Source organism: Enhydra lutris, unplaced genomic scaffold, assembly GCF_002288905.1.
Source record: "Enhydra lutris kenyoni isolate GAN:26980312 unplaced genomic scaffold, ASM228890v2 scaffoldscaffold12, whole genome shotgun sequence".
Classification (NCBI taxonomy): Eukaryota; Metazoa; Chordata; class Mammalia; order Carnivora; family Mustelidae; genus Enhydra; species Enhydra lutris.
In genome coordinates, this window is record NW_019154096.1 from 58,415,759 (window position 1) to 58,433,581 (window position 17,823).

At 41.1% G+C, this 17,823-nt stretch overlaps 1 protein-coding gene across 4 annotated transcripts in view; it reads right to left on the bottom strand.

Moving 5' to 3' along the window:
* LOC111144791 (sortilin related VPS10 domain containing receptor 1) overlaps positions 1-17,823 on the bottom strand; it is a 494,131-nt gene that overhangs the window by 172,497 nt on the left and 303,811 nt on the right. For all 4 annotated transcript variants that reach the window (XM_022499251.1, XM_022499255.1, XM_022499253.1 and 1 more), the window contains exon 4: positions 4,590-4,748. In XM_022499251.1, the coding sequence (XP_022354959.1) occupies positions 4,590-4,748 (159 nt within the window). The remainder of the gene's footprint in view (positions 1-4,589; positions 4,749-17,823) is intronic.

The window sequence follows — 17,823 nt, forward strand, 5'->3', positions numbered from 1 at the left end:
CTCCCCTTTATAAACCGCTCCTGTGGGGCGACCCCTAATGGAGAGGCCATGAGCCCAGGGCCCCCCACGGTGGCCTGCAAAAACGGAGGTATATGCATATTCTTACACTTTTCTCCCATTTTTTTCTTTCAGTCACATCTGCGTTTTGTTTTCTCTCATTTCAAATGTTTCCCAACACATCATGTTTAGTGAGGTGTTTAAGGCAGACTGAGAGATGCCGTTGGAGGCAATGTTTTATAGCACAGTTTGTACACTAGTTTATTGCCAAATTAAAATAAAGATGTAATCTGGCAGGCTCAGCCTGCTGCTAAGCCTTCCTTGGGTGGTTTCCTGCACTGAGGCAAGAAAGTGAGAGGAAACTAGCAATGAAATGAAGAACGCTCTCTCTCTCTCTCTGTTTTCCAGTACCTGCTCGATTTCCAAATGCAAAGAAACAAAAAGAAGGCACAGGATGTTTGCTTTGCCTACTGCTTAATTAAAGAAATAAAAAATAAATAAACAAAGGAAAGCACAACTTGGGTGCTTCTACACTAAATGCCATGGATTCTTCATAGTGTCCACAGTGACCGACTGCTATTCTGTAAGAATTCCAAGCGGTGTGATTTTATGGGATCAGTATCGCCCTGTCCATTTGACGTAAAATTTCCATAAGGTCTATAATGTTTATTTTTCTGGAAATTCCAAGGCTTTCCAAAGGCATGTCCTCACATAGACCTGTTAGAAGCCCAGGAGGTTAGTGCTATGGCAATACCGCAGAAGGCCCCAGACAAAGGCTACCTAAGTAGTACTTCTTTAGGACTTCAGAAGGATTAGGGTTCCTAACCTCCCTTCCCCTTCAAGAAAGCTTTTACCTCTTGGCAACTGCCTAGGAATTTCATACCACTGACAGGTGTGGGCAGGGGGAGTCCTGATTTTATGAATTCTGAGGCCATTTGTCCATATGCATTTCTCCTTGATTAAAAGCTGCTGATGTTGTTGTTGTTTTTTAAATCTGATTTGCTATGGAATTGATGGCCAGTAAAACTCTATCTTGGGCCAGAAAGGACAATCTGCTCAGCAATTTCTTTGAGTCCTTTAAAATGCTCGCATCAAAAAGCCTCCACTGGGTACAGAGGCCTTCACGATGAAATGCAGGCCAAGCAGAGCAGAACACTGCAGCCCATATGGGCTCCATCCAGCAAGCCAGAGACCCAGACTCTGTCCTCGGGGCCTTAAAAGTCTCCTGCAATGTGGGAGAGAAAAAGCCATGGCAGAGAAGTAAGGGGAAAGTACAGCTGGCAAAAGTGGGAGAGGATGTGCGAAAGAGGGCATGGATGCCTGAGAAGACAAGGGGGGTGGGACACCAGGAAAGAGGGAGGAGAGGAGGATTCCATTCGCAGGTGAGGCTGAAGGAGCTGTCACCTCAAGAAGACTCTTTCTAAGAGACAGCACCTTCTGCTTGGGGATTCTGTTCATCATACATTGGCATAGAAAAGCATCCAGCAGAGCAAGTCCTCGCGCTGAGGCGAGATCAGAGCTGGGAATTCTGCCACAGCAGCAAGAGCAGCTGTCACAGAAAAACTGATGAGCAATCCTTCCACGAAAGAATAAAAGTTCCCTTTTCCTGGGCAAATACAGTAGCGGGCCTGCTGGCACCAGCGCAGGGCCCTCCTCCGTGCTCACTGCGGCATCTCATCCATGGTGAACGCTCCAGGATTCACGGGTGATTACCGGCTATCGTTTCCCTCTCACTGACCCACCTGAGCGGCCCCAGACCCTCTCAACTTGACTTCCAGCCAAGTCATCTGACGGCGGCAGCCCATTCTCCTCCCAGCGAAAGCCCCGGTCCTCATTCTATGATTCAAGCCCCGAGACAAGGTGTACTCTATCCCCTACTCGTATTAGAGGGTTATCCACAATTTTTTTCCAGGATGATTCCCCCTTCATTCTTTCCTGGAAAAACAGAGAGTTCAACACAAAGGCAGGTTTCTGCCTCTCTACTAATCTCGAGATGTCACAATCAAGAATGAGAACCCTACCAAATTTCACATAAGCCTTCATTCCATTCACTGAACTTTGGTATGTGATGCTAATGAGCGGTATTTCCCTTTAGGAAAATTCACTAACTTCTCAGATCTGGCGTTTGTTAGCTACATACCAGAAGGACTGTCAAGGCTTCTTCCAGCTCTACAATGACAGAATTCATTGGGTCCATGGTCACAGAAGATACTTTTTGGTCCAGAACAGGACTACGGTGATATCACCCTAAGTAGTATTCTTGCTTTTGACCTCCTTATAACCACAGTTCATCCTAAAATTACTACCAAGTTAAACTTTGTAATCTATACCTCTGAACACACTATTCCACTATCCAAAATTTTCACAAGGCTCCTAATTATGAAAACAAGATTTATTCTGCCTTGCAGTCCAATAGTCAAAATAGTAAAAAACAATGAATATCAGATTCCACAAATATACCCAGAATTAACTTTATAAAATTTCAGTTTCAGCCAAATGGACACATTGACAACTGTGTAGACATGGTTTTTCTAACTTTGTATTATTATTTCTGACATTCCTCTTGTGTGAAGTACAACCCTCCAAACAGAAATATGACATATATTCCTCAAGGTCAAGGTGAAATCATTTCATTAGATCTCCATCTCCTGAACTCTGGGCTGACAATTTCATAGACTGCATCCAGCTACTTCAACTGGGTTTCTATTATGTGTGAATGAAGGCACTGACTCTTGGCCTCTGTTAGACTACTGGTGAACTCATGTGCATTTTTTATCTTCTCTTCCCACATGGACTGAATGCTCCTTGATAAAGCTATTTGAGACCAACACTGAACCATGATGAGCACCTAAACCAGACGTGGGGCCTAATATGTTGTTGTTTTTTTTCAATCTCATTGGATGCACACCTGTAAGTGTACTGATCCATGCAAACGTATTTTAAGCCAAAGAGCCAACACCAAGAACTGTGCACCAAGTTCCATGGCTGAGTTGGGGCCCCAACTCAGATGTCCTCACTCCCCCATGGTTGTCCACTTGGCCACGGTGATTGTGGGGAGCACTGTTGGAAGTGCTAAGGCATAAAGGGTTCTGTTTCTGGGCATTTCCTCCAGCACAACTGTTTTAACTTAGGCAGGTAAATCTGGCCCTCACTGCACCTCTGGCATCAGAGGGAAAATTAACCAACTGCCAAAGAAAATACAATAGCCCGGTGGATTAAATTACTACTCTCTCTGTTCTGAGCTGCTCAGCCTCACCTCTGGTAACTGCACCATCTTGGACCAGATGCATGGTGGCCTGACTCCAGGAATGGAATTGTACATTCTGCAATAGGGTAGGCAAGCTGCTTAGTGTTTGTGTTTTTTTTTTAAACTAATTGTAAATCTTTTCTATTTTTAGGCTCAATGTGCATTTTTTTTTTTTTTTTTTTGCAGTAAGGGCAGCATGAATAAAATTCCAATCCTGAGAATTTTAATTTGCTTCCTCCAAAATGCCCATGCCAGTAGAGACCTTGGAAAGTTGCTTCCACCATTCCCCTCCCCTCACATCTATATCTTCCCAACATAAAAGAAAAAACAAAACCAAAACAAAAAAATAAAACAAAACAAAAAAACCCTTGAGTACCCTCCTCACTCAAAGAAATCCAGTATTTCTTTAAATATATGTAATTTCTAGCACAAGATTCCTATAAAAATAATCTGCAAGATAGCTTCACTGAATCACATAGTTCACAAAGAGCATTCCACTTTTGCACCTATTTTCTGGATGGCTTTTTATGGCTAGAGTCTGTTATTTGCCTGTGAAACTTCTATTTAATTATATTTGTTGTTGCTAGCCTTATATTCTATCTGAAAATGTTAAGTTTTTCTAAAAACAGGAGCTAAAGGTGTTTTATAGTGTATCTGTAGTATAGAGTATGTAATATATTTTATAGTATGTATACCATAAAACACATACACATATCTCATACACACACACACACACACACACACACACACACACGCACCCATGCACAACCTCATTCAGCGCTTTCTTACAAAGTCGACTTCTCCTTCAATGCAATCACCAAAAGCAGATAAATCCTGACATTATTTGACTCTGAATAATATTATCTATGGACATTATTATTGCTTCTCTGGCCATTTCTCTCACTGTTTTGGCAAATCCCTAGTTAGTGCTCTTCGCCTTTTCAGGGTTGTCCTTCCCTATAAGGCTTTGAGAAAAGCTATGGGCCCTTTACCCAGAAACACGGTCATATCTCCACATGCACACAACAGTCTCAGATTCCAAAGGGTTTGGGAGCTCCTCACTGCCCACCACATTTTTAAGTTACTGCCCGTCACAGTTAAGAACTGCTTCTTCACCATGTCTTCCTGAGTGTCAGGCTTTTGCCTTACATGCTGTTTCAGATGTAGACACAGCTCAAGCGAGCACCCTGAAATCCTCCTTGCTGCCCCTGACCCCCTGGCTCAGAGTTCAGGCTACTGCCCAAAACCAAAGCCACCACCGAGAGGAAATGCAGAGACAATTAGCTAGCGGCCTGTTCCCTGGAAAACCGTGCTCTGTTGTCTCCAACAAGGTAATCGCACTCACCTTCTGGTCTTGGCTGTATGCCAGAATCCAGTCCTCCTGCTTGGGGTGGAAAAGCAAGCTTTGGATGTAGAAGTTGAGCCGGTACTTTTGATAGGTGGCCCCCTCATCGGAGCTGATGAGTAAGCTGCTCTCGATCTCCGGGTCTGTGAGTAACATAATCTGCGGCCAGGCATTGTGGGGGAGAGAACAACAAAAAGTTAAGCTTACAAATTTACAAAACTTAGCAACAAGTTAAAATTTTGGAAAGAGGAAAAAAGAACAAAGAACGTTTGGTCAAACAAGGACCTTGACTCTGTGGGTTTGTTCTCCTGGACCAATGCCATGAAACTATTAAAAAAAAAAACAAAAAAACTCGAAGAGGCAGACAAGGTGTAAGGAAGGAAGAAGACATGGGGCAGACAAGGTGTAAGGAAGGAAGAAGACACGGAGGGGTGCATTTTAGTTCGTTCTACAGGGTTCCTTGTTTTGTTTTGTTTTTTCCCCCACGGTTATTTTCTTCATCTAAACTATGTCCCACTCTTCCTCTTACCTTGGCCCTCTTTCCTATTGTGCCTTGTCTACTTTCCATTTGGGGACGTGAAAGAGCAAGACTTGTCATAGTCTGTTGTGGTTAAGGTGGAAAGAAACACAGCGTGGGCTCCACTGATTTTTCTCTCTTACCATAAACCCTCTTGTTCACATCAACACTAGCCCTGTATGTCATCTTACCTTTAGTCTGATTTCCTGAGCCTTGACTCAAAGGCTGGGTGTTCTAAAGCCTTCTCTGGAAATTGTATGAGGCCAACTCTGTCACCTTTTAACCTATCTCATAATTTCCTTTTTTATTTTGCTTATCAGCTACATACTCCCTACTAGTACATTAACTCCATGAGAATAGGGATATTGGATATTTCTCTTTTTCTGCCCCACAGGTATATTCCCCAAAGCTAGAGTAATACCCAGCATATTTTATAGACTCCATAAATATTTTCCAAATGAGTAAGTAAATAAATGAAGAGTTTTCGGAGTCTTCACATGGAAGTAGAAAGACACGCAGAGCAGTCTGAGCAGGCATGAATGGAAGCGCCGTGGAAAGAATAGTTGGGCATCCTGCTTGGTCTTCAGTCTACTGACCAAAGAATTTGCTTTACACGTGGACATGTTCACAGCTTCAGATGCTCAGTACTTTCTTTTCTTTTTCTTTTTTTTTTTTTTTAAGATTTTATTTACTTATTTGACAGAGAGAGAGATCAGAAGTAGGCAGAGAGGCAGGCAGAGAAAGGGAAGCAGGCTCCCTGCTGAGCAGAGAGCCCGATGCGGGACTCTATCCCAGGACCCTGAGATCATGACCTGAGCTGAAGGCAGAGGCTTAACCCACTGAGCCACCCAGGGCGCCCCTGCTCTGTACTTTCTTGTTAGGGCGGCTGACCACGGCCAGAGCGGTGGGGACCATCCACAACAGGACCATGATGGAGGAGCCGCCCTGAACACCGCTTTCTATTCTCTCATTTTATGCCTCCAGGAATGTGTGATAAAGTACCTCATTCCCGACTCTCCACAGGTCTGCTTTCCGTCAGTCAGAGTGTGCACCTAATATCTCCAGACAGGAGGCCTTAACGCTACCCACGGACTTCTTCCCCGGCGACTTATTAATTGGCACTTTCTGAGCTTGGTTCGGAGAAGCATGAAAGATATGCTTAATGCGTGGCCGTATGAAGAGAAATCACTGCAGCCCGGGGTGTAAAGCTTCCCGGCTAAGGATGCGGCAGCTCCAGGAAAAGAGGAGAGGGAGGGGAAGGGAAGAAAAAAAAAACTAGAGCCACGTCAGAAAAGATCCGCATGCCAGACAAACACACAGAGCTTTCTCCGGCCGTGGGAGGCCATCGTACTGAAACCTCAAGAACAGTTCGCGTCAGCGTGGAGAGCGGTGTCCTGTCAGCGCAAATGGCACACGAAGAGTGCACGGCAGATGCACGCGGACTGAACTGCGTTTATGCAACCCAGGATGGGTTCGAGGTTCCTCGCTATTCTTTAACCTGCCCCTTCGTGAAGAGGAGAGAGGGACGTGGTGGAGCGAGTGCAATCCTGGCTGTCCGGAGCCCTCGGGACGAGACGAACAGCACACACAGAACTGGAGACAAATTGCCTCACTCCATGTTCTAGCGAGGCCACTGTCTACCAACCAAAAATTGTGACAAAGTTATGTAGGTGTCTCCGTCTCTCCACTGAACAGACAGTGTCCGCTCATCAGATGGCTGAGACAGGACCACCAGGTCATGTACGAAGTACAAACTCACGTCCCTTCATTAAAATCTAGCAGGTGCATTCAGCAAGGACGTTCAGATGGCTCCTCAATTCCCAAGAGTACTTCCAGGTGATTTCACATTTATTGGCATATGAAAGCTGTCATTTTCTAAATAACAAATAAGTCACCAAGTGATCACATTGGTTTGTGTCTCCAACCACAATTAGCAATAATATATAACAAACTTTTGGCACTATGGCGAGATAGTCATTTCCACAATAATATGAAGTGGTTCAATTTTATAGAGCATCCTTGTCTCAGGCAAGGTGGTTTTTTTCCCCTCCTCTGATTTTTCTAGTTCCCTGTTAACCAAAATATGTTTTCCTTTCTTCCCATGAGCACAGTTTTCACCTGCTTCTCCTGGCAGACTATTTCATCAAAATAAAAACAGTAGGCCCGCCAAATAGCCTCCAATCAGGCTGGTTTTCATGGTCGTCTACAATATTTTTGATACTCATCTGTGCTCTAAGTCAGCAGACTATATGAGATTTTCTGCTTCCAGATAATACTAGATAAGGGAAGGCAGAATAACACACATATTTTCACACATATGGATACTTAATATTGAATAAACAAAATCCACGGCTCCCTTCGTTTTTATTCTGAGTGCTGAAAATATGTAGACCAAAATCTCACCTTCCCTCTCTCACCTGAAACCCTCTCTCTGAAAATCTGACATTCTGGAAATGATGGAAGCGGTCAGGAAAGTCCCCCTGTCAGATTTATAGATGGGTCTGAATTACACAAACCTTCCAGTGGTTCCTCTCTCAAACCTCTGCTCAAATCCACACAGAACAAACAGGTCAATCTGGATCCATTTTTATTTAGCCATTTTTTATTGCACAAACTTTGTAAGATGGCCAGCAGAATTCAAAATAAAAGAAAAATAAATTGCTCATGACCCTATTCCTTCAACAAGTCAAACCACGTGTGTGCTTCCCTCTACTTCTTTATTCACATCTCTATATAATATCATGGATGTTTTTTTTTTTTCCATTTAGTGTTATGACCCGCATTTATTTCCAACTGAACCATAAACACACAAATGCATATACACACATAAGTATGTACCATTGTGTACAATGCATTTCAATTACTTAATCACAGCCTTCAACATAATTGGGTAACAATCAGTGCAGTGGTTGAATGGCGAAGAGTACTTAAATTTTAACTGAATAAATGGAATTTTATTATTTCAGTCTTTAAATCAAATTCTTTAGTAACTTATTCCTAAATAAATTAGGTTTTTGTGTCCTTCTGAAGACTATTAAAAGTAAGTAAGTTAACAATCTTTTTCTAAAGATTGTATTTATTTATGACAGGGAGAGATAGCGAGAGAGGGAACATAAGCAAGGGGAGCTGGAGAGGGAGGAGCGGTCTTCCCACGGAGCAGGGAGCCCGATATGGAGCTTGATTTCAGGACCCTGGGATCATGACCTGAGCAGACACCTAATGAATGAGCCACCCAGGCACCCCCCATAAGCAAGATCTAAATAGAAAATGTTTAACCTCCGAAAAACAAACAATGTAAAAATAAATGTGATCCAATCTTTAGACATAAATGATGTCTTTTATAAAGTCCTATATTCTCAAGAAGGTATTCCTGGGAAATATTATCAAAATAGTACCTATAAGTTAGTGAATACTCCTCAAAAAATAACAGATTACATTTCTTAGACATGTTCAATGATGCCTGGTTTGCTGGTTTACCTTGGTTCTCTGTCCCCTTCTGCTTTTTGTGTTTGGTCCTTTGCATTCTAGGATATGATCAGAAGGAGAGATTTTTTTATTTTTTTTTTTAAGATTGTATTTATTTAATTGACAGAGAGAGAGAACACAAGCAGGGAGAGTGGGAAAAGGAGAAGCGGCTTCCTGCCAAGCAGGGAGCCCAAGGAGGGGTTCAATCCCAGGACCCTGGGATCATGACCTGAACCCAAGGCAGATGCTTAACGACTGAGCCACCCAGGCACCCGAAAAGGAGAGAATTTTAGGGTGATGTTGTAAAAGGCACGAATCTAAACTCTGCACAATTCCTCATGTGAGCGCTCTAAGAAGAGGAGTCTTTGCCTGGCATAAAGCTTGGTCCACAGTAGGTCCATCCACTTTTGTAAATAACAACTGAATGAACAAATCAGTGAATGAGTGAGTCATCTTCATACCTGACTTTGGCTGAAAGCAGTCCATGAACCCCTGTGACATTGAGTCTGAGTCCTCTGGAACAAATCCCCGCTGTTGTACTTGGAGGCCAGGAGAGTTGAGACAAGGGGAAGAGTGTGTCTTTAACGGGAAAGTAATTATTCTCTGTTCAGATCAGCCCTTGAGTGATTAGAAGCAGTTTACTCATGCCTTGCAGGGTGTGCAGACACTGCACTGACTGCATCCGTAGATGAATTGTTTTCCATAGAAAGTCAATAATGGCGACACAGGCTCCCGCCACCCAACCCTAAGCAATCATTCATCATCCACTTTGGGAGAAGGAAGAAACTTTATTTGCTTTTCCTAGAGGTGACAAATGAACATGAAATGCAATTTATAGATTTAAAATGTCATTTCTCCCTTTTTTCGGTATTAGTCGTTCTGACAACCCAGTGTCATCAGAAATTAAATGCATCTTTACTCTCTGACTTGCTCCAGAGTCAACATATGGCTACATGATGTAATTCTACAAAAGGTTGCCCAGCAGCCTTCTTTCTGATCTTTCCAGGTGCCTACTGAGGACACCCCTCCCTAAGGAATAACACTCCTATTTAGTTTTCCAGATTCTTTTCCTAGATGTGTTATTCTTGGAATTCTGCCATTTACCTCTTTAGACGTGGTGGGAGTTAATAAGGGGCAGCTTCACTACCTCCAAGAACATACCTCTTCCTACCATTCCTTTGGTCCTAAATCACAGAGTATTTATTTTATGTGTTCATTACTTGTTTGCTCATTTGTCTACCCCTTGTCATTCATGGACTAGAGGACTATAATCACGAAGAGGTAATATACTCGGGATATCTCTTGCTTTGCTTAAGGCTTAACTCGGATCCAGATACCTGTATCCCAGGTGCATAACAAGTACTTTCCATGATGATGAGGATGATGGCAAAGAAAAATAGCAGATGTAGCAACTGTGCACTCCAGTTATCTAACCACTGGCTTCAAACCAGAATCCATATATAAACATTCTAAGAGGCTATTTGCAAACCTCTGGCTTTGATATTAAAAACAAATTAAGTGAAATTGAATCAGAGCAAGTAAATAATTTGCTGATCAATGTAGGTGGAAAAGCTGTTTATTCCCAATGTGAGCTGAGCATTTATCCTTTCCAGAGGAGCGGAGGGTAAGAGCAATAAGGGATCATCAGTTGGCTACTGTTTGGATAACAGTATTGGGGGAAGCTATACAGGACCCTAGAATGACCTATGAAAAGAAAATCACTGGAGTACAAACAATAACAAGAAAAGAACAGGGATGTGATTAAATAGAAAAAAAAGTTCAGATAAGTATACACTGATGGAATCCGTAGAAAGGAGGACTCAGTGTGCAATCATGTGTCCTAAATCCCACTCCCGTCCTCCCCCCCAAACTCAGTGAAGCTCATCTAATGCACAATCCATGTTCATTAACACAAAATTGGGTCATTCAATACCAAGAGACCACAAGAATGCTTGGGCAACAGACCATCTACTCTGAACCTGAAAGCTGATTCAATGGAATTGCAGGAAAATCTTGGCATTGTATTCTAAAGAGTTCATTGTGTAAGCTTACTTTTAAACTTTTCTTTTTTTTTTCTTTTTTCACTTTTATTTTTATTTTTTTAAAGATTTTATTTATTTATTTGACAGACCAAAAGTAGGCAGAGAGGCAGGCAGAGAGAGAGGAGGAAGCAGGCTCCCTGCTGAGCAGAGAACCCAATTCGGGGCTCAATCCCAGGACCCTGGGATCATGACCTGAGCAGAAGGCAGAGGCTTTAACCCACTGAGCCACCCAGGTGCCCCAATCTTTTTTTTTTTTTTTTTTTTTTTAAATACAGACCCAAAGGCTTTGACTTTTTAGGGGAGAAAAAGCATTTTCAGTAAGTATATATTACAATTTCAGTGTCTCACATGTCTCTTACTAGCCCTGTCAGAAAACTCTACCTATTAATTATTACATAACAGTAAGCTATACTCCTTTTGTCCAACCCTTTCGAGTACACAGAAAAAGAGTGAGGTTCACCAGGAATGAGAGTGTATGGGTTACATTCCTTGGAAGACAATTCAAGAAAGAAAGCTTTAAAAAGATTTCTTAGGGTGCCTGTGTGGCTCAGTCAGTTAAGGGTCCAACTCTTGGTTTGGGCTCAGGTCATGTTCTCAGGGTTGTAGGACTGAGAATTTGAGCATGGATCCTTCTTAAGATCCTCTCTCTCTGCCCCCCAGCCCACAAAAACAAAGTTTCTTATTTCTCTTGGAACTACTGAACATAACCCTCTCCTTTGACTCAATTTAGAGAATCTCAAATTAAAAACTATCATTTCACAGTAAGTCCTTGCTTCCATTACTGTGGATGAAACTGACCCCATAAAGGAAATGTAGAAAGGCAGATATGGGAGGGTTGTATATGGATATGGATATGGATGTGGATATGGATGTGGATATGGATATGGGAGGGTTGATCTGTAGGGCTAAGCGTGGGGATTTTAAACTACAACCTCTTTTCCCTCAAGAAGAGCCATGACCAAATCCTAAACCTGACCATAGTGAACATTGCTATGAATGTGTGTACTTCTTCAAAAAAGACAAAGAGTGTGTGTTTAGTGAAGGTCATTCGTGTCAGGAGAAGAAGGAAAAACAAACTATAAATATATACTATAATCATAGGAAATAACACGGGGCCTGACTCCAAAGACAGATTGGAGTTTCACCTTTGCTATATATCAGTTACGTCACTTTGAAGAGCTAATAGCTCTCTGAATCTTTTCATGAGCAGATTTTCTCATTGACAGTAGTGATCCTATAAAAAAGTTTACATTTAGGGGCGCCTGGGTGACTCAGTGGGTTAAAGCCTCTGCCTTCGGCTCAGGTCATGATCCCAACGTCCTGGGATCGAGCCCCGCATCAGGCTCTCTGCTCAGGGGGAGCCTGCTTACCCCCCTCTCTCTGCCTGCCTCTCTGCCTGCTTGTGATGTCTGTCAAATAAATAAATAAAATCTTAAAAAAAAAAAGTTCACATTTACTGAGCATGTGTTCTGTACCAAACACTCTACTAAACCATTAAAATACTACTTCATTAAACTGCTTAAACATACTTCAGGTAGCTATTATATTTGGCAAATGAGGAAATGAGGCTTAGAGAAATGAGGTGATTAGTTCAAGGTCACACAGCTAGTGGGTGCTAAAGCTATCTATGGCATACACTGTATGGGTTTATGCATAGATTACAAAAGATCATCTGTGTGAAAGCAATGCTAAGTTTTGTATTTATGTTATTATTAATCACAAAAAATAGCACATTTAGTACAACATGTTTTGCAAAAATGTGATAGTTGAGTTCAAGAGAAAGGAAGGGGAAGAAGGAATGGGGAGAGAAAGGGTGAGAGAGAGAGAGACTGTATTGCAAATATATCATAAAAATATAGATGGGAAAAGCAGGTTGGCAGTAAGGAATTAAGAGCTAGGTAATGGAGACTCTCCATAACAAAATGACTGGTAAGATACTCCTAAAGAAATAAAGATAATTTTTTGGCTTTAAAAAAATTTTGCCTTTAAATATAAATCTTTGAAATCAAAATACCCAGATCTGCTTCAGACTCAGATTTTCCACAATGGCCCAGGCCTTCTCTTCCTCACCCTTCAGAAGACTATTTTTTGTTTGTTTGTTTGTTTGCTTTGTTTTAAGATTTTATTTTATTTTTTTTATTTGACAGAGAGAGAGAGAGAGAGAGAGTGGGAGGGGCAGAGGGAGAAGCAGTCTCCCCTCCGAGCAAGGAGACCAATGCGGGGCTCAATCCCAGGACCCTGGGATCATGACCTGAGCCAAAAGCAGATGCTTAACTGACTGAGCCACCCAGGCACCACCAGAAGACTGTTTTTAAGCTTTATCCTAAGTATAGGTTACAAAAATATGACAGAAATGTGCAAAGAGCTCTGACTTAGTAATAGCACTGGTAGGGAAACAAACATTTCCTCACAAGAGACTTCTCCAAGAAATTTATGCTAAAACCAGTAAGAATCATTCCAGTGTAACTGGTTTTTTTAGGAAACATCATATGACTAAATGGCATCTAAAAAAGTCACTTTTCCAGAGAAAAAAATGATTGTCATCCCAAGGGGATAGCAGGGAATATGGTATATTCGTTAATGCTTAGCACTGTATCATCTGGCTTTTTAAAAATGGCATTTTAGAGGACAAGAATGGTGGACAAATTTGATAAATATTTTTATTCTTGCAGCCACTATGGAGACTGATTAGACCTTGAGGATATCTGAGCTTCCTTAAAAATCCCAACATTATCCCACAGCCTCTGCTCAAACTCAATCAGAACACACTTCCATGGGTGGTACAGGTCCCAGAGTTACTTCTCTCTTAAATCCCCAAAGATCTATAAATGCCAAAAGGTTACATCATTTTAAAATATTAGCTGCTATCAGAAGGAACAGCAATGCTGGGAGAGGCGGACATTCATCTTCTTTGCTCATGGGAAACTTTACAAGAAATGATGTTCATTTAATTATAAGAAATCTCTTTATTCCACCAGAAATGATAAAGGAAAAGGGGTAGGGAGGAAGAGAGAGCAAGAAAGAGACGCTATCGGTATATTTTAACATTGATTTAGGTGAGGGACACACCGTTTTTGGTTAAATCTCTAAGTTGTGCATTTGATTTTCGAGTTTGAATAAATGTCAAGTTGAAAGTCAAGAGAATGCAAAGAAGAGCCCACAGGAATGAATCTATTCTAAAAATTAGTGAACAGAATGTGCCCACATTCTTCATTCCTTGCTTTCCTTGTACCATCATCCTGACAAGTATGTTTTAGTTTTACTTACTTATATTAAAGCTTCATGGTGAATGGGCAAATATACCAGGATATATTGGGGGAGATTAATGAAGTCTCAGCCACACGAGACCTTGCTAATGCATTTGGCTATTAAAGCTTTCCTGAGAAGACTGTGGAGACCACCAGGGGTTTCTCTCCTACAGGCTTTGCAGATTAGTGAAGTGAGAATCGCCTCTGCAGCTCCACTGCCAAGCTCCCAGGAAGATGGCGTTGAAGGGGAACATTCAGGAGGAAGACCTTCCTGTTAACAAGGAGATCTGTTTCATGTAAATTTTTTTCTTAGTTCTTCAATTATTTAATGACAGACACTGATCATTTCAAGTTGTTTTTGAGAGGCAGAAAAGGGTGAGTGTGCTTAATCGACATGCCCCTCAGTATAATTATATTATCTGCTGCTTTTCCTCTATACTTTCTTCCTTTCCTTCAGTCAGAGCAGGTGAGAGCACATGATACAGTAGTATGGTAATTTAAGAAGATGATTTTTTTTTTCATGACTGCATTTTTCATGATTGCATTTTCTAGGCAGTTCTATATCTTAGACTAATTTCATCTCAAAATACGTATCTCAGGGGCGCCTGGGTGGCTCAGTGGTTAAGCCTCTGCCTTCGGCTCAGGTTATGATCTCAGGATCCTGGGATCGAGTCCCGCATTGGGCTCTCTGCTTAGCAGGGAGCCTGCTTCCTCCTCTGTCTCTTTCTCTCTCTCTGCTTGCCTCTCTGCCTGCTTGTGATCTCTGTCAAATAAATAAATAAAATCTTAAAAAAAAAAAAAAGAAAAAACATCACCTTAAAAAAAATACGTATCTCATAAACAGCAGAACTGATACAATACATTAAAGAGAAAAGGACCTCTGTCCCACTTACTGCTGTGTAACAAACTACCTCAGAACAGTGGTCTAAGACAACTATTTATTTTGCTCATGGTTTTGTGGGTCAGGAATTCGGAAGAGCTCAGCTGGGTAGTTAGTTTCAAATCCATGTGATGTCAGCTATGGGGCTGGAACTGGAGGTTCTTCTTCCAAGATGGCTTCTTCACTGATGTATCTGGCCTTAGCCTCTCTCTCTCTTTCTACACAGAAGGGCATTCTCTCCATACGGCTTGAAACTCACAAAGAATTGCAATTTTGTGATTCTTGGATTTTGTAATTGGTGGCTGACTTCCTCAAAGTGTGAGCATCCCAAGAGCAAATATTTCAAGAAACTCAAGTGTAAGCTGCAATGTTTCTTATGACCTGGCTTCACAGGTCCCAGGACATCCATTTTGCCACATTCCGTTGGATAAACAAGTCACCAGTTCTAGGCGAAGTGTAAAGGGAGGGGAAAAGTAGACTCTACCTCTTAAGGGAGGAAGAACAATATACATGCATACAAAAGGGTGGCGAGAATTGGTGGCAGCCATCTTGGAGATACACGATGACAATGATTTTCTGTACAATTTGTTACTTACAATTAAAAGAAGGAGAATATGATAAAAGGTTTGTTGTTATTATTATAGTCAGAATAAGTAGCAAAGTTTTCTGATCTAGCATATTTGACACACACATGACTTGAATTGTCAGATTTTTCATTGGGTTTCAGCTACCTTGAACTTTCTGAGGGCTGTGTATTTCTAAACTGATATCAATTCAAGGTGAATGTTTATTGAAGACCAAATGATTTTTATTGTTAGTCAGTCACAAAGACATCAAAAGACCCAAGGTCAAGAAATTCCAGGCTGTGGATTTTTAAGGGGCATAAAATACCCAGATTAAATTACAGAAGGATAAATGTGTTTAATGTCCATTAAAGTGTGTATAACTAAGTCTTTTTCAAGGGAGGCTATATCTAGGTATTACAATCCCATCATTTAATTAAGGATCTGATACTTTTAAAAAAATGAGATTCTTAAAAGCAAAGAGTCCTTGTATCTTTATGTTCACAGCAAAAGCACTGGTATCAATTACAATATAACCTAGCAACTGAAAGCAGAATACTTACTGTTCTCTTAGGTCTTTAAAAAAACAAAACAAAACAAAAAACCTGACTTTTAGGTAACCTTGGACCAACAAAAATAACAAAAGGCAATTTGGGTCTGAGGGTGACTGGTCATATGGTAAATGTGTCCCAGAAACATATAGAAATATCAATTTTTATCATGGTGCAGACCTGTATAAAACCATCCAAAATTTTTATGTTTTTTTTTTTTTATTTTTATATGCATCCTGCTGCATAACTCGATTCCTACTGATACTATGCCAACCCTATAAAACACTCATCTGCTCCAAGTTACTACAAACAGGGAATCCACGCTTTAATAAAATAACCACAAAATCAGCTCTCTTGACTTTGGTGGTATTTCATAGCACCCTAATTCAAAAGGAACAAAAGGGTTCTTTAAAAAAAAAAAAAAAAAAGTGTTCAGGGGTTGCCTGGGTGGCTCAGTTAAGCATCTGCCTTCAGCTCAGGTCATGATGTCAGGGTCCCGGAATCGAGCCCAGTGTCAGGCTTCCTGCTCGGTGGGGAATCTCCTTCTCCCTCTCCCTCTGCCCCCCAATCCACTCAAGCACTTGCTCTCTCTCTCTCTTTCTCTCAAATAAATAAAATCTTTTTTTTTAAAGCTTTCAAAAAGAAAAAAATTTTGCACCTCTGCAAACAACATGATCTTTTATGTATCTGCGCTGATATCATTTATGAGTCTTGTCATCACAAGTGCTCAGAAGTTAGCACCCTTAACAATTAGACTGATTCTTAATCAAGGTGCTATCATACAATCCAATTATTATAAAAGTGCCGCTCTATTTTGTGACTGTTCAAAAGCATTTTTAGACTGAGATTCATATATATGATGAGTCAAATCCACTGATAAAGATAGAATCATTTACAAAGCTGGTTGATGTTGATTTAGGAGCTGCTTTGACCATATGATAAGTCATAGTTTAGCTCTCTCTAAAATGAACCCTAGATAGGGTGAACATATGTCAGATTTTGTCTGGGACAGTCCTGTATTATCATAAATATTATTCCTGACACTCAAAAATGTATGGTTTTGGCAGTAAATTCAAAGTCATTCTTTATCTGAAGTCATTTCTTTATTGGAAACCCTCAGAAAAAGTACTACAAATATAGGTAACTGGGCAAATTAAAAACAAACAAAACAAACAAGAAATAGTGATTACATTTAATGAAAGAACAATAAAATCTTCAAACCACGGATAGACCCACAGTTTCCCTAACAGAATATACAAGGTAATATTGACCTTTCTCTGAACCCCAGGGTCATGAAAATATATCTCAATTAATTCATGTTACTATGATATAGTAACATTTTCTGGAACTACTGACGTGTGCTAAGCTCTCCACTGAACATGAAATAATTCTCTGAGGTCAGATCATTCTTCTTATCCCATCCCCAGCCTTTCTACTATCAGACAGGCTCCTGCTGATTTAATGGAAACCTCTCTTCCACCTTCAATCTAAATAATTCTCTCGATGAAGAATTTTATTAAATTAGGAACACATGTCCAAAGTAAAACCTTTCTTAGAACCAATTTGGGGCACCTGAGTAGTGCAGTCAGTTAAGTGTTGGACTCTTGATTTTGGCTTAGGTCATGGTCTCAGGGTCCTGGGTTAGAGCCCCACATCGGGCTCCACATTCAGAGGGGAGTCTGCTTGAGATTCTTCCTCTCTCTCTGCTCCACCCCCCCGCAACAAAATAAAAAGATCAATCTTAAGGAACAAGAGTTACGGTTTTGTAAAAACCTTACTCAAATATGTGGACTATGAAGTGAAGCCTCACCTGTGAAACAGTAGTGACTGGCTACTTCACAGTTCTTGGACATTCTCAGCTCAGGCCTGCATGGAGTAGCCCATGAGAATGACCGGTTCTTCTTTAGTATCCTCACCAATCCTGGTCTTTGCCTCCAAAGGCCCCACTTGAGCTGTCGGGCTGCAGCT